Here is a 20,953-nt window from a genome sequence, read left to right on the forward strand (position 1 = left end):
TCGGTGGGCTTTATTTGTTCAAAAAGCCCGTCAAATAAACCCGTGGGAGGTCGTTTTGGTAACTTCACGCCATGGTTATTAGTATTACCACTTACCACTTACCACGATATATACGCAAACTAGATATTTTCGATATATTATTTTTAGATTTTTGAATGTTTGAAAATGGGCAAAAACGGTCTTCATTTTCGATTTCGATATATATTTTTTGGCCTCTCCGATATATCCTAATATCCCGAAAAATTGGGCCTTGGTTTGTTATAGATTTTTGCTGTTTGAAAATGGAGGGTCTTCATTTTCATTTCTCCACATCACTTTCCAATATCTCTCTCTTCTCCGACTTTCCCAAAACACCATTTTCCACATGGAAAAGTAGAACAATCCAAGCTCAGAAACAAGGTAAACAAGTAGCTATACTGGAGATACACACTCATTTTTTCTGTTTTATAGCATGACTTAATTCTATATTTCAGGACTTGAAAAAACTACAACACCCAGACCCAACAAGCTTAACTTACAAGTTTCGCCTCACAGAGCAGGTTTATATATCACTAGCTTTGTAGGTTTTGTGGTTATTGTAGCTGTGAAAACTGTAGTGATATGTGTGATTGTTTTTTGGTGTATGTAGTATCTGCAGTGAGGTTGATGAGAATAGAGTATGGGGGCGCATTTGCTGACCTTTTGAACACGAAAGGAAAAGGTTCAGGTGCTAATGAGATGGGATATGTTGAAAGAACACTTGGTTTTTGTACGCGTAAATTGGATGATAGAGATCTTAGATTGGTACTTTTCTTTCTCCATTATGAATAGTTGTCAACACTTTGAAAAATATGCATATGACATATGTGCTTCTGTTGGTCTTACAAGACTTTGTGATAACCTAGGCCTGACCGTGATTGCGTGACCCATCATTTTTATTTGTTTATAGGTGACAGATATTGTTGGAGGTACTATTCGCTGGAGACGATATCTTGATCATCTCATAGTAGCATTGTGCCACGATGAGAGGGTGTTTAGATCCATGGAACCTCTTCTCTTGCAGGTATTACAATTAAGTCCATGGAAGCACCTTCCATACCAAATAAAGGAAATTGCTGCCAATGATGAACCAACGTGTCTACAGCTGACCTCATAACTGGTTTAGTGTAGGATTTTCCTAATATTTTTGGAGTGCAGCAAAATGAAAACCATTTACTTGTTTCTTTGTTTATCAAAATGGCTTTGATGGTTATGCCTTACCACCTGCCTTAATTACTCACGAAGTTTGTTTTTTGGTTCTTAGATTCTTCGAATTGGGTTCTATGAGATTCTCAAGCTGGATATGCCACCGTATGCTGTTGTAGACGAGGTAAACTTCAATGTCCCGCCTCAGTTTTTGATAAATCATTAGGATTTAGCAGAAACGGTGTGAAAAATTGACACCATCATGTACACTAGAGTCGGTATGTCACTACCCCAAGTGTGTAGATGGTTGATACTGTACATCAGGTATCCAAAAATAGACACATAAAGACATGTATATTTACACGGACGATGACACTAAGTTTGTATGCGTCAGTTTTCTTGGTCTGTAGTATCTCTTAAATGGCAGACAAAGTGGCAAATCTTAAGATCTCTACCTGCGTTCCAATCATACACTGTTAAAGGGTGTGCAGATGAGGTTAATTATTTATCATTTTTATAGTTTTGCATATATGCATTTTTCTAGCACGGAAAAGTCTAATATCCATCATGCTCCAGTCACTGGTTTGGGGTTCTAACTTCTAAGCAACAACCTCATTATGGAAAGATGTACTTACTAATTTATTTATGTTTTGAGCGTTATGATATTGCAGAATGTAACGCTTGCAAAGGTTGCTCTTAGGCCTGGTGCAGGGAACATGGTGAATGGCATTCTGCGGAGATTAGTTTTTCTTAAGGTTTGGCATCTTTTGAATACATGTTTCATTTTGCACATGCTTGTATTTTTGAGTTCTCGATTGACAATTTTTTTGTGGTTGAGGAAAATAATTCACTTCCTCTGCCCAAAGTAGAGGGCAATGATCGCATGCAAGCACGTGCACTTGCCACCCTTTATTCTCATCCTGTTGTAAGTTTTTTCCGTATCTCTTGTATTTCCATCTTATTTTTCTTTACCAGAGAAGTTTGTGATACTAAGATATCTTGAGCTTGGTTTCGATTTGTCACTTCCTGAGGGTTGGGAGGTTGGTTAATAGAAACTTCTAACATACAAACTTGAAACTTCTAAAGAATATTGGGGCTCTTAAAAGATTTTTTTAATTTTTGGGCAGCTCTTAGTTAGATGTGACTCCACAATGGTGTACTTCTGTTGGTAGTACCTGTTAGTTGGTAATAAAGTTGAATTTTCCATCTCTACTCTCATGCTCTAGATTCCATTAATTGGTGGAAGATGTTTATTGATGGTGTAACGGAATATATGAGTTGGGTTTTAGTTCAATGTTCTATTACATAATCGATCAAGAGAAAGTCTATAGGTTTGAACTTATTTATAGATTTTTCCCTGGAAGGGGTGGGCAATTTGTTGGATCCAATCATCAACATACATATACTTCGTCTATCTGTAATTACTTACACTTGAAAACTTCTTGTAATCTGTTTTAGATTAGTTAGTGAAGTGATTAAAATAAGATTTATATGAATATCGATATTGCAAGCGATGAAAGTTGTTCTCATGATTGTTCATATTTCCTTACTCAGTGGATGGTAAGGAGATGGATAAAGTATCTTGGGCAAGAAGAAGCCAAAAGATTGATGGCGTGGAATAACTGTGATCCAAGTTTCAGTCTCAGGTTTCTAATTAGATTTTTTTCTTTCAGTTGTTACTGTAAAGTATATAACTGCTGTTGCGTCTGATTTTCCTCAACCTCTTCTAATTATAATATCAGGGCAAATACAGCAAAAGGTTTTTCAAGAGCTGACCTTGTAAAGAGGCTTGAAACGTTGAAGGTGCTTTGCTTCTTTTTCCTTCATGGACCCACTAAGTATACTTAGTTTGTGATCTATTTTATATTTTTATGTATGAAGCAATCATGTGAGGTATGAAAGATATATTTGATTATCACTGGTTGCCCGCACTGAGCTTGTTTAATCCAGTATACCTGCTAGGCTTCTAGGAGGCCACCCATTTCCCCGGACTGTTAGAGCATATGCTCGTGTCTAATTTATATTATTATACCAGGCTTCCCTTGTAGACTTAAATGAGAAGACGACAGTAGAAATTCTAATGCAGATCTTCTTGAAACTTCAAACAAATTTCTTGTTATAAATTATAAACCATAGTTGTTGTATATTCCCAAGGTTTTAAAGTGTTTCGACAATGAAGAGTAGATAGGTGCTGAGTTTACTTTTTTGTCTTTCTTACTTCAGGTTCCACATGAACTGTCTCGGAATTTGGATGATTTTGTTCGCATTACAACTGGGATGCAGGTATAATTCAGAATTTCTGCTCCAAAACAGTGATAAGCATTTTCCTACAAAAATGACACTAATATGCTATTTTAAACACTCGAGCAGAATCATTACATACTGTATAGATTTTACCAGGTATGAATGAGAATCATAATCAGTTGCAGTGACTATAAATTTCCTATGGAGAAAAGTTGAACTTGCATCTTCATTTTATTATTACTAATATATATGGATTATATGCATAATTATAGTTCTACTGTGGACATAAATTTGAAGTTCTGAAAGAACAATAAGGACCTCTCGCACACAGATAGCAACAACTTTCTTACAAAGAAGTATATGATTTTTTTCAGGGTCTTGCTCATTTTTCTTTTTTGTTGTGGTTGCCAAGGCCCTTGAGGTTTGAGTGTATGATACCATTGGAATTCCAACCAGTTTTAGACTTTTAGTATTTGCTCCTAGTTGAAAGCACTGTCTTTCTGAAAGTACACATCACAATATTACTATAAAAAAGTCAAAGGCGATCAGATTACTTGAAAGCTTTTGTTGTTATTGGCTCTATAATAATCTGTCTATCCAATATTAAACATTTGTACTTCTAGATGACAGTCAAATTTTGTGATGATTTTATGCTGCTAGAATGTTTATTTTTTCCAATATTTTATTTAACTGTAAAAGAAATATTTCCCAAAAGATACAATCCTCGCTTAGCTAGATGCGAAGTTCCGAGGTTACAACATTCCCACTAAAAGATTTTAGACTTTACATTACATGACAATGCTAATCCAATTACATACGAAGTCTTGAAACCTTAAGTGTTAAGTCCCTCAAAGTCGCCGCTCCCTAGACCAATCATAGAGAGTTTCTTTGGTTTTTAACAAAAGTTTAAATGTCTCCTTTGTCTTCTCTTACTGCAAGAATATCATACAAGCTGGATTGTTGAAAGATGGTCTATGTTCAGTTCAGGATGAGAGTACAGGTCAGTTATTTTTCTCAGATTGTGTTACATTTAGGTGCTCTGTCATTTCAAGACGTAATGGAACGAAACCAGATATTTCATCTATGTAAGACTATCTCCAACTGTCTAGGAACCAATCTCCAACCGCGAGCCAAATTGTTATCCTAGCAACCTCAAACTAGTTATATTGCTATGATCACTCTCATATATATATATGACAAGTTTTAACAGGATAACAAAGTGTTCACACTCCATATGAAATATCATATGAAGGGCAACACCAGATGTGGAGTGTGAGTTTCTCAGCTTTCATATCGTTTGGTGTGTGAACTCCAAAAAACAAACCACTTACCATTATTTCTCCAGGTTACTCTATTGCTCTTTTTACACCACTTTAATATAAACCGATTTGTTTTGGGTTTGAAAAATACAAAGCAATTAGATTTAGTTTTTTTTTTTTGTATTCATACCTTTGAAATCACAATTGAAAATTGGCAAATGATAAGGAGAGATCATTCTCTCTAAATTTAGTGCGCACTTCATATCAGTCGTTGGATGACATGATCATACGGTTTGGTGTGGTTTGTCAGTTGTGGGCCATGCAACAACCTCAATCTCGAGAAGGAATTTCTCCATCCAATGGCTATTTGCCTTGATCTCTCCAAAATTTAGAGAGAATGATCTCTCCTTATCATGACTCTTTAAAATTTAAAATGCTACTGATTGTAATAATCAAAACACATACAAATTTTTATTAATGAAGCAAAACAATTGCATTGCATAAAACGAAGTACTTGAATGAACGACTAAAATAAAATACGTAAATGAATGACAACACACTCAAACAGAAGTACTAGGACTTATAAAAAAAAGTTTAAAAAATATAGGAAATAGCACACGACACACACTCAAACACAACATCACTTGAGCACACGACACATGCTCAAATATCATTGCTCTCATTATTCCCCAAATTTCACCTGTTGAACACACTTCCTTGACCAAAATTAAATTGGTCAGTGCCTCCATCGTTTGTTGTCGGCACTATTGAAATTTTCACTACTACTATAGTTGTCGACTTGTGTCGAGGTTCATAAGGAGGAGCTCCATAATTTTCATTATAAGGGCTAGGGTAAAAACCACCGTATGTACCAGGATAAGAATCATATGGGCCACCACCATATGGTCCAGTATTTGAACCAGCATGTGGGTTTGCATTTGAACTTTCGTTTGGGCCATCAGAAGAAGTCCATTGGCTACTTCCAAAGTTAAGATTGCGAGCAGGTGTCGTATGACCGTTTTGATTGTTTTTTCTAATTTCCATTTGTTAGTTATGAAAATATTCTTGTTGTGCAGGAGTTAATTTAGATTTGTTCTTATTCAATTTTGTTTTCCCATCGTCTCTCTTCATACCCTACAGTTTTACCATTGTTTTGTTCCTTTTGAGTTTTACCATTGTTTTGTTCCTTTTAAGTGGAAAAAAAGAGAGTAGTATCTACTTGGGCTTTCTCAATAGACTCGTAAGCCTTTCGAGAAGTCTTAACTCAAGCAATTTTTTCATTGTGCCGTCATTTTCAGCCACAGCTCTTAGCCTTGGCTTAGTTTTGTCTCTTCTTCAAAAAGTTCTCTTTGTCGTTGAACCTGATGTTTGACCTTATTCAACTTGTTTTCCAGTTCGAGCTCGTGTTTACTGATCCTGGAGACTGAGTATCTTCGGGAAAACACAGGCTCTGCAGTTTGGTCTTCCCATTTTGGTTGGTCTTTTAGAAGATCCCAACAATGATCAAAACGGATCTTTTTGTTGCTTCAAACTATTATAACAACAAATTATTTTGTTAGTTAAATTAGAAACTATTTACGAATTAACAAAATTTAAATCAAGAGTTTAATTTACTATATCTAGATCGTTTGATTTAGAACGGTTAATTGCCTCAGCAAAAGACACACAACAACGTAAGAGATTTACTTAATTTGATATTGTTTGTCACCAAGCAATCAAAAACTTTTCACTCCTATGGTTATATCTTCGAGTTGTTCTATTGTAATCGTAAGTAGCTCCAATGTTTTTCCATAGAATCTTAGCAAACTGGTAAACTCCAGTAACTTCGTCCATTGAATGTTCCGATCAACCACGCTTCACAAAGAATGCAATCCTCATTTACGTTGATGAAGACCCATGTGATTATTAAAAATTGAATGCAAAAGTAAAACAAAAGGTTTAATAAAGAAACTAGAAACAAGAGCTATTTGTTGTGTTTTGAACTTGTGAAATTTTTGTCTATTTTATATAATTGGTTTGGTGCTTGAGAGCAATTATTAAGTTCACATTTCAATATATTGTTTTTTTTTTTTTCGCAAGATAAGAAGTTCTGAGAAGACATGATAAGCCATTATTGAGACGTAACATTTGGACATGCACTTTAAATTAATCTTGCAAAACCATATAACCTGAAACATTGATTGGTTTTGCTATGAGATGAACATATGAAACTCCTGTTAACATAATTAAGAAGCATGTACCATTATTGAGAAAAATGTAACATTATTGAGATAAATGAATGAAGAGTTGCTAACGTTATTGGTTTCCTAGATAATGAGTAAATATGATAACCACTATAATATTATTGGTTTATAGATAACAAGTCGATATGCCAAAATTATAATTTATTGCTAACATGTGCTAATTTCATCTAATCCGAATATTCAATCTCTTCAATTATTATTCAAACCACAATCTTTATCTTATTTATTGAAAATAATTGAAAGGATTGAATTTCCAGATTGGATGAAATTAATACACATTAGCTATAAAGTAATGATTTTGGCATATCAACTTGTTATCTTTAAACTAATAATATACTGTGAAATAATATTTTTGTTTTTTTTGTCATATTTACTCTTTATCTAGGAAACTAATAATGTTAGTAGGAGTTATATACATTCTTCTCAATAATGTTAGTCTCAATGTATTCATCTCAATAGCAAAACCAATCAATGTTTCAGGATATATGGCTATGCAGGATTGATTTTAAAATGCATATAATAATGTTACTTCTCAATATTGCCTTCCCATAACTTCTTATCTTATCTTGCGAAATCTAAAAAATAACAATATATTGACATGTAAACTTACTAATTGCTCTCAAACACCAAACCAATTCTATAAATAGACATAAACTTCACAAGTTAAAAACACAACAAATAATTCTTATTTCTAGTTTCTTTATTAAACCTTTTTGTTTTACGTTTGCATTACATTTTCAATATGTTTAAATCAGTTGGGTCGTAAATGAGGATTGCATCTTTGCGAAGTGTGGTTGGAATATCCTATGGACGAAATTACTGGGGTTTACCAGCCCTCTAAGATTATGTGGAAAAAAATTAGAGCTACGTATTATGATTACAATATAGCAACTTGAGGATATAACCATAGGAGTGAAAAGTCTGAGCAAACAATATCAAAGGAAGTCGATCTCTCTTCCGTGGTTGTGTGTGACTGCTGAGGCAATTAACCGTTCTAAATCAAACTAATCTAGATATAGTGAGTCAAACTCTTGATTTAAAATTTGTAATTCATAAATAGTTTCCAATTTGAGTACCATAATAATTTTTTGTTATAATAGTTTGAAGCTGAAAAAAGATTATATGTGACCAAGTCGCAAAAATAAGACATTCGGTTTTGATCATTGTTGGATCTTCTGAAACCTACCAAAATGGGCAGACCAAACTGCAGAGTTTGTTTTTAATGACAACATTCCTGGAGATACTCAGTCTCCTAGATTAGTAAACACAGGGGCTCAAACTAGAGAACAAGATCAAACATCAGTTTCAACGTAAAAAAAAACTCTTGGAAGAGACAAAATTAAGTCGCCAAGAATTGTGGCTGAAAATGACGGCACGATGAAACAATTGTTTCTCAAAAGGCTTATGAGTCTATCGAACAAATACTACTTTTTTTGTTTTCCACTCAAGAGGAACGGAACAGTGGTAAAAGTGCAGATTACTAAGAGAGACGATGGGCAAAATTGAATAAGGACTTCTAAATTAACTCCTGCATGAAAAAAAATATTTTGTAACTAACAAGTGGAAATTAGAAAAAAAACAATAAGAATGTCGTGCGACACTTGCTTGTACATAACGTCAACTTTGGAAGCAGCAAATGGGCTCCTTCTGGTGGTTTTTACTTTAGCCCTTGTGGTGGAAATTATGGAGTTATTATGAACCTCAACACAATGCTGACTACAATGGCAGTGGTGAAAATTTCGTAGTGCTGACAATGAACATGGAGGCACCAAACATTTTAATTATGGTCAAGGCAGTGCATTCAATTAGTGGAACTCGGGGAATAATGAGAACAATGATGTTTGAGCATGTGCTCGGGTGATGTCGTGTTTGAGTGTGTGGTGTGCTACTTCTCGTGTTTTTTTAATTTTTTGATAAGTTGTAGTACTTCTGTTTGAGCGTGTTGTCGTTCAATTACGTATTTTGTTTTATGCAATGCCGTTCATTTAAGTATTTCGTTTTATGCAACAATATATAGTGTTCCCGTATTTTTTCCTGTTTTGTACATAACATGCCTTCATGCACCCATTTGAAATTGTTTACTTATCTTCCTTTTTGTTTTGTTGTTATTATTATTGGTAAGCCTGTTTTTAGTGATATCAGTAACTCGTGATGCTGGCTGGGTTTGAACTCCAGATCTTTGGTTTAATCAACCAAAGGTTTTACCAACTAAGCTAGCTGTCACCTGCTTTGCTTTTTGTTTTTATTTTTTTGGGATATTTAGCTTTTGGGCCCAATTATAATTGGGTAATTTGCGTTTGGTCACCAATTGATCGTTTATTAGACATTGGGCCAAAATTGACGGTGATCCGTCCATAATTTAGAAATTGACACATTTACCCTTACGTGTCTTTGCGTCGCCCGCGCGTGATTGAGATGTTAAAATCCAAAACAAAATTGAGATGTTAAAGCCCAACAATCTTAGCAGTGATGATGTCACATCATCTTCCTCACATCGAGTAAGTAGAACGAACATAAGCTTTAATGGGTTTTTAAACCCTTGATTCTATCAACCACAATCATCCTTAGGTGATTAAATTGAACATTGAACGGACTCGGCAATATGAAGAAAAGACACAATTTCATGGTTTTGGTATTCAAAGTACTAAAGTTTCACATTACTATGACGATCGAAACTTGATGATCATATCACCATGATCTGATTATCCAAACCCATGGCAAGAAATAATATAACCAGCTGTAACATATTTTCCATCTGTTATTGTCATACCACTTAATCCGAAACAAAACTGTAGTGTGTAAATAATCCAACCATGACATAACATACATGAGAATATTAAACTTTGCACCATAAACTTGGATAGGCCTAACTAATCGATGAGAGACCAAAGGGTCCCTCACAGAAAATAGCTTGTTCCAAGACGTTTTCCCATCACAATCCATTGTAATAACCCATGCATCAACATACTGTCTTGAAGAGGAATCCAACAACGAAAGACGATCATCTAGTACCCCGAGTGCCCAATATTTCAATGGGTCATCACTATTTTGTCTAATGGAATCGGGTGTTGGGAAAGCGATAAATTCTTCAATCCCGGATGAAAGGACACAATACGTGACTTGGGATTGGAAGAACTATTATCAATGGCTATCCAATGAAGAGACCCATTAGCAAATACAAATGAAACATGTACATAATACTTCCAGATTGAATCCCAACATTGGCGACAAATAATAAGACCCAAATTAATAGTGCGAATCATTAGTTGTGCCACCTCTTCAACGTCAACCCATCTCTTGATGTCATTCCTAGCATCCTTCAATCCGTTAATTTCAGTTCTCAAGTTTCCCAGATTTTCTTCAAGTCCACACAGGAGTAATTCATATGCCTTGCAGTGCAATTTCATACCCGAACAACAACATTGACTATGGGACTAACTAAATCCATGCAAGTTTTTATGGTAGCAATTAATGAGAATGAACAAAGAAGAAGTGAATGGAGGCTCTCATGATGGAACTTGTAGACAATATATAGATAGTGAAGAAGATGACTTCTTGATACTATATAATTGGGGCCGTTGGATCAAATCTTAGATTTGATGTTGAATTTAAAAATTCACGTGATAAACACGAGCAAGGGTGTTTTAGTCATTATACAAAATCTGTTTTTTTACTAACGGTGAAATCACGGTCAATGCAGTCAACCGTCAATTTTGGCCCAATGTCTAATAAACGATCAATTGGTGACCAAACGCAAATTATCCAATTATAATTGGGCCCAAAAACTAAATAACCCTTATTTTTTGTGTACATCGTTTTTATTATCTCATCCTAAGTGTTTTACCGTTCCTCAAGATTTATTCAACAAATGTAGGTAGGATTTTTCACAGATTTTCACAGATCAGAAATTGTTTGCTGGCTGATACTTACTAATAGTTCAAATACTAAAAAACTGTTATTTGCCATAAACACGATTCCTACTTTAAGTTTGAAGTATGATAACTATTTCTTGAGTATTTAAGATGCTGTTTTTGTATGGGGTTTGGGATTTCAGATAAACTAAATGAAGTGAATTGTGATTGTGAAGGTCTGGTGGTGTCTGTTGTGGATCCACAACCTGGAGAATCCATCGTTGACTGTTGTGCTGCACCGGGAGGGAAAACACTCTTCATGGCTTCCCGTTTGAGGGGACGAGGTGAGTTTTTGATGGAATATAATTATTCTCTGGGCATGAAGGATGAATTGATATTCGGACAAGTTAAGAAAATAATCACTGGGTATTGTACCATAGTTCATTATATATATAATCACTGGGATCCGTAAACGACACTTTTTATACAACACCCTTTTATAAGTTGAACTAAGGGCTAATACTTTGTGGTTATGATCTTACCACTATAAAGATCATATCCACACAATTTGAAATCATTTCATAATTCTACTCTTTTCAAAAGTTGATTTGAAAATGTGAGTTTATTATATCAACGGCTAGGATTTAAAATTTTGCAACCCTCATTTGACATTTTTAGAAATTTCCAAATGAGCCCAATTTTTGCAAGGATGTTATCCATGGTGGGAAGATGACATCTACAAAAAATAAAGTTGTAAGTAAATTTGCAGAGAGAGATAAAGGCCATTGTATAAATTGTTGTATAAAAAGTGTTGTATATTGTTCCTGCCCCACCTGCCCTATATATATACACTATATATATATATATGATATACTAGTTTGTAGGCCCGTGCATATGCACTGGCTCTTTTGAAAACATTTAGAATTTTTTTTTTAAAATTGGGACTACCGTTTTAGTTGCTAACCCATTTTAATTTTCTAACAAATTGTTTTAAATTAAGTTTTAATTAAGTTTTAAAAGCCTGTTTTTTCAATTGGGAGAGAGATTTTGTTTTAATAGGAGAATGATTCCCGTTTTAATTAGATACGCTGAATTTTTCCTTAATTTTCAACAGGGGAGAAATTTCCATTTTAATAGGAGAAGGATTGTTGCTTTAATTAGAAGTGTTATAATTTGTTTTAATAGGAGAAGAGTTCTCGTAATAATAGGAGTGAAATTCCCGTTGTAAAAAAGGATTTCCGTTTTTCAAATAGGAGAGAAATTCCCGTTTTAATAGGAGATGAGGTGGAATTTTAATAGAGCTTGAAAAATACCCTCTATGGGAGCTTTAATATTAAGAATATATATATATATAGGTTGGCTACCTTGACAGCTTATCTTGACATCCACAACTTACACAATGAACTAAGAGTTGATTTTTTGGGAATATGTTCTCCATACAATAGAGATCATCTCCACAAATTATCAAGACATTTGAACATGTCTAACCTTGTCAAAAGTTGTGTTTAAGTTCAATATTTATCTAATAGTCCCCAATTTTAGCACTCTTTTTAATAAAGCTAGACATATCCAATTGAGATGAGTTTTGGTGGAGATTCTATCCAAAATAGGAAGATCTTCTTTACCAAAAATCAGCCCTTAGTTTAATGTACAAATTCACTTTTAGGTTTTGGATGACCCCTCTATATATATATACAGTAATTCTATAAAAAGTAGCTACTTAAGTTAATGTAAAATAAGTACGTACGTAAAACTTCACCTACAAAATGAATTCAAATCTAATTTTTTTGTAGTTATGAAGCACTCATTATAATAATTATCTTCCCAAAACTTCAGCTCATTTAGAAACCTCTAACATAGATAAAAACTGTTGTCATCTTTAAAAAGAAATCTAACGGTCCAGAAATGTTGAGTTTTTGTAATTATTTTGTGCCAATATTAGAGGTTTCCAAATGAGTTGAAATTTTGTAGAGATGATTTTAATATTGAGTATATCATATCTACAAAAAAATAGGTTTGAATTTATTTTGTAAGTTAAGTTTTAATTACGTACTTATTTTAAAGTTAACTTAAGTAGTTATTTTTTAGAGAATGACTACTGCCTAGCCCGTTTTTTAGAACAGTATATATATATATATATATACGGGCTGGCTACGTCGACATACAGAAATGACATACGGAATTGACATACACAATCCAAAAGCGGATTTGCACATTGCTCTAAAGGCTGATTTTTTGTAGATATTATCTCCCTACCATAGATAGTATCTCCACAAAAAATCAGTTCAATCGGATGTGTCTAGTCTTGTCAAAAAAGTGTCAAAAGAGTGTTAAAATTCTGAACCGTCAGATAAATTTATAATTTGAACTCAATTTTTGGTAGGGTTAGACATGTTCAAAGGAGCTGATTTTTTGTAGAGATGATCTCCATGTTGTGGAGATCACATCCCCATAAAATCAGCTTTTAGTTTCTATATATATATATATGCATTTGGTCTTAAAAAGTTAGCCATTGATCGCAATCGTCCAAGTAGTATATTGCCTCAATATCTGTTCAGAAGTTTTGAATCATTTCAAGATGCTTTTCATTGGTTGCAGGCATGGTATATGCAGTTGACATAAACGAAGGTCGGTTAAGGGTTCTAAAGGAGACAGCCAAGCTGCATGAAGTTGATGTTGTCGTCTCTACCGTTCATGCTGATCTTCGTATCTTTGCTGTAAGTTTTTAAGACATTGGTTGGATGGTACATTTCACAGGATTTTGTTTTTTTTCCATTAGCAGGTTATATAAAGCTAAATATCTTCCTTTGCAGGAAAACAATGTGGTGAAATCTGATAAAGTTTTGCTGGATGCTCCTTGTTCTGGATTAGGTGTTCTCTCCAAGGTATTTCTTTCAGAGAGCCGCTCTTTTGCCTCAAAATTGGTAGTAGTTGCAACAAATCTGACAATATGGTTGAGACTTGATTAGTACGTTTTTGGTTCCTCGAGAAGTTGTGGAAAAGTTTAAGTGTCTAACCAGTTTCTCGTTGCTCATTGTCAAAGAGAGCAGACTTGCGCTGGAATAGGAAATTAGAGGATATGGAACAGTTGAAGAGTTTACAGGATGAGCTCCTTGATGCCGCTTCCAAGTAAGCATGCTTGACTCCTCATTCAAAACTGTAAATTCTCGTGACACAGAGAACCAGCAAAGTTCAGTGAAATTTAGTTTTGGGCCAATAGAGCACCAGTAACTGAGAACTAGCATAGTTGAACTAAATTTTTGAGATTGATGGCGAGACTAGGAGACACAAAAAAATAACGTTTTTTGGTATTTTAAAGTAACTCGTGGAAAAAATATTTCAATACGAGGGCATGGACTATGGGTTGGTATAATTAAGCTAGTTATGTAGCCAGTAAGACTTAGTCCAAGTTAAAGGGTTGGGCAAACTGCAAGACAGCATAACGAGTATAGGGTGCATCGGTACAGAGCCAACTAGCCAAGCACATACTGTGAAGCTTAAATCTTTCCTTGTTTCAGTCCTCTTATAGATTGGTTCCAATAAAGGTTATCCAAGCACATTGCTTATAAAATCTTGTGCATTATGTGCACACTGCACACAGGGGCGGCCCTGAGTTTTGGGGGGGCCTAGGCGAGTTCCAAAATTAGGGCTGATGTAAGTATGTAGTAAAAAAGAAAAAAAAAATCACATCACACACACTTTGAAGAAGAAAATGATCTACTTGTCTTTTTTGCACTCTTGCAATAACAAAAGTTAATTTGAAAGTTAGAAAATGTAGCATAAGCGTAGCATTGTGGATAACATATATGATATATCAACCTTAAAAGCTGGAGTACGTAATTTTAAAAATAATCACAACTAAATGGTTTGTTATATTGGTTATTACTTGGCTGACTTATTACATGTGGCAGAGAGTACAGAGTTAATGGGACTTGGTGTGGCTGAGGGACCTCTTTTGAGCCTAAAATATCAAGTATAATTGAAATGGGCTTTGAGTGGGATATAGAGACATAGTTGATAGTTGGATCTGACAAATTTTGGGCCGAAATCTTGGGGGCCCAGCCCACCGCCTGTGTGGACTGTCCTCAGGGCCGGCACTAACTGCACAACTTAATAGACCCTATGATGTGAGGACACATGATGATTGGCATGGGGTTTAGACTTTTTTAGCTTGGTTTCTATTTAGGTAATTAGTAGCTTCTAATTAGGAATAGAGTTTGGTTTCTATTTAGGTTTCATTGATTGTTTATAAATACCATTGTAAACAAGAGATGAAGGGACTTGATTTATTATTAGATTGAATTTGTGAAATTCATTTTTATTCATTAAACCCTAGTTTTGGGTATTTTCATACATTGTGTATCTATTGTTCTTGCCTCCGTGACAAAGATACATCACCCTAGATCCTATATTCAACATGTAGCATGTCTATTAAGGCCGACATGTATTTATTGTTTTGATCAGATATTTAGAGAGTAATCCCTTTGTTTGTGTTTGTAGGTTGGTAAAGCCAGGGGGGGTCCTGGTGTACAGTACATGCTCCATTGATCCTGAAGAGAATGAGGAAAGAGTAGCTGCATTTCTTCGAAGACAACCTGTAAGAAGTTGAGTCTGCAAGTCCTTACAATTTTACAGCAATGATAGCTTTTCAAGTTAGATTAATATATCGGTCTTGTGATAAGAAGTATGTATCTGTTTTGTTAATTTGTGTTGTCCTCGAGATTAGAATATTATACACTTATATTTGGTAGCAAAAAAAGATTATGCGAAACTGAAGCTCATACACTAATTCGTGGGATTGAGATATGTCTATAGAAAGTTTTCTAATGCTGAAGTTTTCACTTAAAATTTTAGATAATCAAGGAACAAGTTCATCTTTTTAAATCCTGCTTTTGGAAGAAACAAAAAAATCACCCATATCATGTAAAGGCTTCCATATAATCTATGCCAACAGAGTATTGGTGTCTTATTCCTCATAATTCCTTGCAGTGAGTTGAATCAGCTATAAATTGGCATTTAATTTGTTTCATAGTTTTGTGCATACACAGAAATAGCGATGTACTACCACTCGGGTCAAAGTCTATGCACCTTGAGGGATGATGTTCTATACAGTTAAGAAGTAACATAATATCTTCGTACGTTTTATTTGCAGGAATTCCACATGGATTCAGCTGCCAAATATGTTCCATCTAGTTTCGTGACAGAGACTGGCTTCTTTTTTTCCAACCCAGTGGAACATGCTCTTGACGGGTCTTTTGCAGCTCGTCTGCTTCGATCCTTGTGAAGCATTAGTGGTTAGACTCAAATGTGGTGTTGTTCATTGATAAATGTTTCTTGGTGGTAGCAGATTTTTGCCATTCTTCGAGGAGAATAGTGTGTGTTTTTAGTACCACCTGTTTGAATTTCTTGTTTTTAGTATTCCTGATTCTTTGAAGAAAACTGCAAGCACATACATACATGAACGCTCGAACGTGTGGATACACCCCAATTTCCCCATCAATGAGAAAGAAGAGAATGATTTCTGGTAATACTTTTAATCTCTTCGAGTTGTTGATATTAGATGAAAATGCCAATTCATACTCTTATTAGCTACCCTTTGCCTTTATCCCTTGACCAATGTTTTTGATGTCTGCAGGTGATGCATTACTGAAACAGTAAACATATATATAAGAAGATCAAGTCTGGTCAAGCATTCCACGCAATCTACTGTGGTTGAGGGATAAGCACCCTTTTCGAGGCCCGTGCTCCCCTGTGGCTGGATACATATCAAAAGAGATTCATATCTTTTGGTTCCATAGATGAGATAGACGGCTTGGGGATTTAAGTAAATTTTTGTTTCTACGATAATTCAATGGAACTGGGCAAAGATCACTAGTCAAAGTGCTCTTAATTGGATGTCTATGTCTGGGATGCTGCAAGCCTATGGCTCTCCAGTCCAATAGTACGTAGCAAATGGGCAGGCAATCATAGGTACCTTACGTGCAATTGTGTTTTATACTTAAATTGGATTCTGTGCCATGTTTTGTAAATCATCATTGGTTTCTTTGCCACATTTTGCTCAAACTCGGGGGAAACTGACTAAACTTCTGGTCTATGAATTTGTAAAACCTTGAGTTGCTATATGGTTCAAACATGGTTTTACGTATTGATAACATACATTCACTTCACCACTTACATATTCAATTTATCTTCAACCGTAGCTTTGAAATGGTTCTGCTGATCATTGTGCTTGGTGATTCTGTTGAGAACTCAATCAACCTCAAAACCATTAAAAAGAGGATGTGTGAAAAGTCATAAAAGAAGAATTAATTAGGAACGAAATAATAACGGGGCATAGGACTAGAGGAATTTGTGAATGTGTTAGCGAGCCTCGTTTGGTCAGCAACAATTGTATCTGGCCCAAGTGGAACCAAGAATTTGAGCTTTGAAGTTGTAGAAGTGCCGAATTAAACAAATTATCCTCTCCAGTTGCTTTTCATTTTTTCCTTGACTTGAGGCTGCGAAGTTAACATTCTAGAAAACAGTGTAAAGTGAGTAAAATCACAAAAGTGATTCAAACAAATTAATCACCAGTTAGAGTTCCAGTGACATACAGATTGCATTTCTTTTTATTTGGATTGGATACTTGGAACTGGGGAGTAAATTTCCCGGGCAATATGCGCAGAAAAAGAGAATGACGAAGGAAAAGTTGGAAGGAATCTAGATTGGAGGGAAGTAACAAAAGATGTGTATGCGGAGTGCTCGAGGCATAAATAGGAGGAAAGAGAGGTGCTCTTGATTATGCATGTATGAAGTTATGAACCTTGTTTGTACCTTGTAATAATTGTAGAAGGTGGTTCTTAATTATGCATGAAACTTGTTTGTTGTACACTAATAATTACAAAACGAGTTCAAGCAGGGCTGGTGGGAAACTTGAGTCCCTGAGGCACCTTGTTATGAACGCCACAGCCTTCAACCACCACCAAAACAAAGAATTTGAATGAAAATGGCGTCCTCATCTGGGGAAATTGTACTAGCAAGCTCTCCAGATAATCCCATCACAGCCTATGATGCTTCATCAGGTGCCATCCTTGCTCATTTCAAAGCTGGTAGTCCATCGCCTCGTAGAGGCCTCGCTGTTGCTGGCAACGCTTTTATTGTAGCTTCTCACGTCTCTTACTCACACATAAGCACCCCCACTGCTTCTCTCCATCTATACAACTTCTGGTCTCCCGTTGCCTTTAGCAACCTTCCTCTTCCTGAACCTGTTGCTCCACTTGCTCCCTCGCCTGATGGCTTTTACATCTTCTGTGGAGGTGTTTCCGGTTATATTCATGCATTAATGCTTCCATCTGGTTGTCTTCTTCGCTCATTTCCTGCTCATTCTAAGCCTGTTTCTTGCTGCATTATCAATCATGACGCCTCTCTTCTTATTTCTGGTGGAGATGATGGGACTATATGTGTTTTCCCATTGATTCACCTCTTGGATAATGGCAATGCTCACCTTTCCATCAATGCTTTGTATTGCTTTTCTGCACACACCTCTTCTGTCACTGCCATAGGGGCTTCTTCTCCGATGATTATCATTTCTTGTTCATTGGATTGTACAGTCAAGTTTTGGAGCTTAGCATGTAAGGTTGTCAACCTCATACGAACTGTGCAGTTTCCTTGTATGCTGCGAGGTCTCGCATTGGACTCCACTGAGTCAAATTTCTATGTGGGTGGATCAGATGGTCATCTGTATGCTGGTGTCATCAAGTTAGACGGCAGGACTAGGCACTCTGGTGCTGATGCTCACATAGTGGCATTGACTCCGGAACATAAGGGGGCAGTGACAGCAGTGGCAATGACAAACGAGGGACGGTATCTTTTATCAGCCTCAGAAGATGGAAATGTTTGGATTTGGGAAGTCGAGATGGGTAAGGTGGTCAGGGTGTTTGGGAGTGGAAGAGAAAGCATTAGTGATATTGTGGTGGCAAAAGGGATCAGAGATTGTAGTCGCCGTGGCGTTGAATATAGAGGACCAAGTTTGGGTTATAGTGGGAGAGAAATAAGTAGGCCGGTGAGAGAGTTGGGTGAAATGGAAACAATGTTGAATGTGGTAGTGAAAGATAGGAGGAGAGCTATTGATATACTTGAAGGCACTATTGAAACATATCGGAGGCTTTTGCGACTTATACTAAAGGAAGCCATAGGTGGAGATGCTGTGAACAACAATGGCAACAAAGATGAAGGTGAGGAATAGCTTACGTGTTTAAACTATTTGTTCAGGTGAAATAGCAAAATAAATCCTGAGTTCAACTTTTTCCAAATAACATTCTTTTCAAGCGGCATAAGGAAGATTTGACGAACTGAAAGTCTGAAACAACATATATAAAACAAAATCTGGACATCATATGGCCTCTTCCAAAATGTATTGCATCTCTAGATTGTGATCTCACTCAAGTTTAAATTTTAATGTGATGGGTGATTAGCGAAAAAAAAAATCTGGACATCATATGGAAAAGATATATAGTACTAGCTAGTAGCTACTGTAACACATTGACTTAAAGAATAAAGACACTGACAAGAGGCTTTCTACAAATTACACTCTCTTGAACATTATCTTGAATGGTGAATCACTTAGAGCCAAACGTCTCACTCCATTATCGTCCAGAAAAATGCCAACGTCACGGCAGATGACTTTGCAAAAGTTGCACACAGTAGGACAGAAAACAAGTTTGTAATCATCACCTTCGGCACTATACTTATCAACCTTAAACCAGTTGTCCACAGTTTCGCGACCTGGATTCCCTTCAACTCCACCGGTTGTCACAAACCATTGTCGCGTCAACTCATCAAAATTGGATAGCTTCCATACTGTTGATTGTACACAAGTGGTTGCTGCAGAGAACTTGATATTGAGATCAGTGGATAGACGGACAACCTCTTTTTTGACATTTACAGGAGAAAGTGTCAGTGGTAGACCATTAGATACCTCATGTCGTTCTTGCACCTTATCAAATGGACAACTTCCATTCTTGGTGCTTGTAAGAGTCAACCCACCACCTCTACCACGAACCACGGGTAAGATGTGGTATTCAACACCTGACCTGACCTTTTGGCCAGTAATGTCTCGTACAACTTCTGGTGCAGCATCTGCTAGCACCAAATCCACTTCGAAAGCACAGATCAAAGTAGACAATCCAAGAAAAAGAAGAAATGAAGAAGTCTTCATTGTTGTTGTAACAAATTTGCGTACTGATGATATTTCTACATGTCTGTCTGTATTTATAGGGATGCTATGGTTTGTACGGATTTTATGCGGCGCCCCGAGTGAAGCTTCTTCATGTTTATCTTACGATTTGATTCTTTTTATCTTTGGTTGTACTCGTTTAATCGTATTATCATATTCATATACCATAGTCCAAAGACCAATAGTGTGGTTTAATATTAATTCTCAGATCGAAGTCAATCAGCCTTATCTTTGACAATGTTAGATTGGCTAATGAAGCCTGAAACCAAAACGTGCATATCTTATTGTCTTCAAGTTATTGAATTACTCGTCCCGAGTGGAGATCTTTATTCAATATGCAATTTTGAATGAACTAAGGTGGATGTGGCCATGTGGGAATATCTCAGTTCTTCTTAATTTGTAACATTGTAACAAGGTAAATAAGCTGGCTGTCATCGAACGAAAAAGACTTCGGTCCTCAGCGATTAGGACCAAGGTGCGTCCAATTGTCCAAATCACCTCGACACCACACATTTCGTTTTTTTTTTTTTTTGTTGATGATTTATGTGTGAAATTACTGATGTGGACAACAAATGTGTGGTGTTGAGGTGCTTTGGACGCACCTCGGTCCTAAGCGCTGAGAACCGAAACTTTTCTCGAATCGAACAGAGTTCTTAATGTACTGTTCTATAAAATAATTGAATGGACGAATAGTCAATTGAGAGATAGTCCATGCATGAATGCCCTTAATTATCGACATACCAAGCTAAAGATAATAAGAGAATACTATATGAGTTCTAACAGTCAAAGTATAGTTCAATTGGTTGTGTACCCCTCTTCTCATGGAAGAGGCCACCAAGTGTTGGTTAAGATTTATTTCTTGTGTAATTATGTGATGGACCTTTAGGCCAAGTGAGCCTGCAAGCTAGAGACAAGGTGTTGCTACGATGGGTGGAGTAAAGAGCGAAAGCTAAGTCTTCATTGACAAGATGGAGGCGG

General features: G+C 36.0%; 3 protein-coding genes across 4 annotated transcripts; 2 read left to right on the forward strand and 1 right to left on the reverse strand.

Moving 5' to 3' along the window:
- Positions 1-250: 250 nt before the first annotated feature.
- LOC147492640 (NOL1/NOP2/sun family protein / antitermination NusB domain-containing protein) lies at positions 251-16,928 on the forward strand. 2 transcript variants are annotated; one of them, XM_086566180.1, is made up of 18 exons: positions 251-399; positions 474-539; positions 629-783; positions 929-1,042; positions 1,283-1,348; positions 1,836-1,919; positions 2,003-2,089; positions 2,719-2,810; positions 2,907-2,967; positions 3,388-3,447; positions 4,348-4,408; positions 10,998-11,105; positions 13,360-13,478; positions 13,575-13,646; positions 13,805-13,890; positions 15,262-15,365; positions 15,914-16,285; positions 16,397-16,928. In XM_086566180.1, exons 1-17 carry the CDS (start codon positions 282-284, stop codon positions 15,952-15,954), a joined length of 1,494 nt encoding a protein of 497 aa, XP_086422306.1. In that variant the 5' UTR covers positions 251-281; the 3' UTR covers positions 15,955-16,285; positions 16,397-16,928. The 2 variants fall into 2 exon arrangements, with proteins under 2 accessions (XP_086422306.1, XP_086422305.1); XM_086566179.1 differs by having other exon boundaries at positions 15,262-15,358.
- A 662-nt stretch (positions 16,929-17,590) lies between these two features.
- LOC147492641 (protein ROOT INITIATION DEFECTIVE 3-like) lies at positions 17,591-19,982 on the forward strand. Its single transcript, XM_086566181.1, has one exon. The coding sequence runs from the start codon at positions 17,741-17,743 to the stop codon at positions 18,983-18,985; it is 1,245 nt and encodes a 414-aa protein (XP_086422307.1). The 5' UTR covers positions 17,591-17,740; the 3' UTR covers positions 18,986-19,982.
- On the reverse strand, positions 19,138-20,097 carry LOC147492642 (kunitz trypsin inhibitor 5-like). The gene has a single exon (XM_086566182.1). It carries the CDS (start codon positions 19,955-19,957, stop codon positions 19,325-19,327), a length of 633 nt encoding a protein of 210 aa, XP_086422308.1. The 5' UTR covers positions 19,958-20,097; the 3' UTR covers positions 19,138-19,324.
- Positions 20,098-20,953: the final 856 nt, after the last annotated feature.

Source organism: Coptis chinensis, chromosome 6 (genome assembly GCF_015680905.1).
Source record: "Coptis chinensis isolate HL-2020 chromosome 6, ASM1568090v1, whole genome shotgun sequence".
In the NCBI taxonomy this organism is placed as follows: Eukaryota; Viridiplantae; Streptophyta; class Magnoliopsida; order Ranunculales; family Ranunculaceae; genus Coptis; species Coptis chinensis.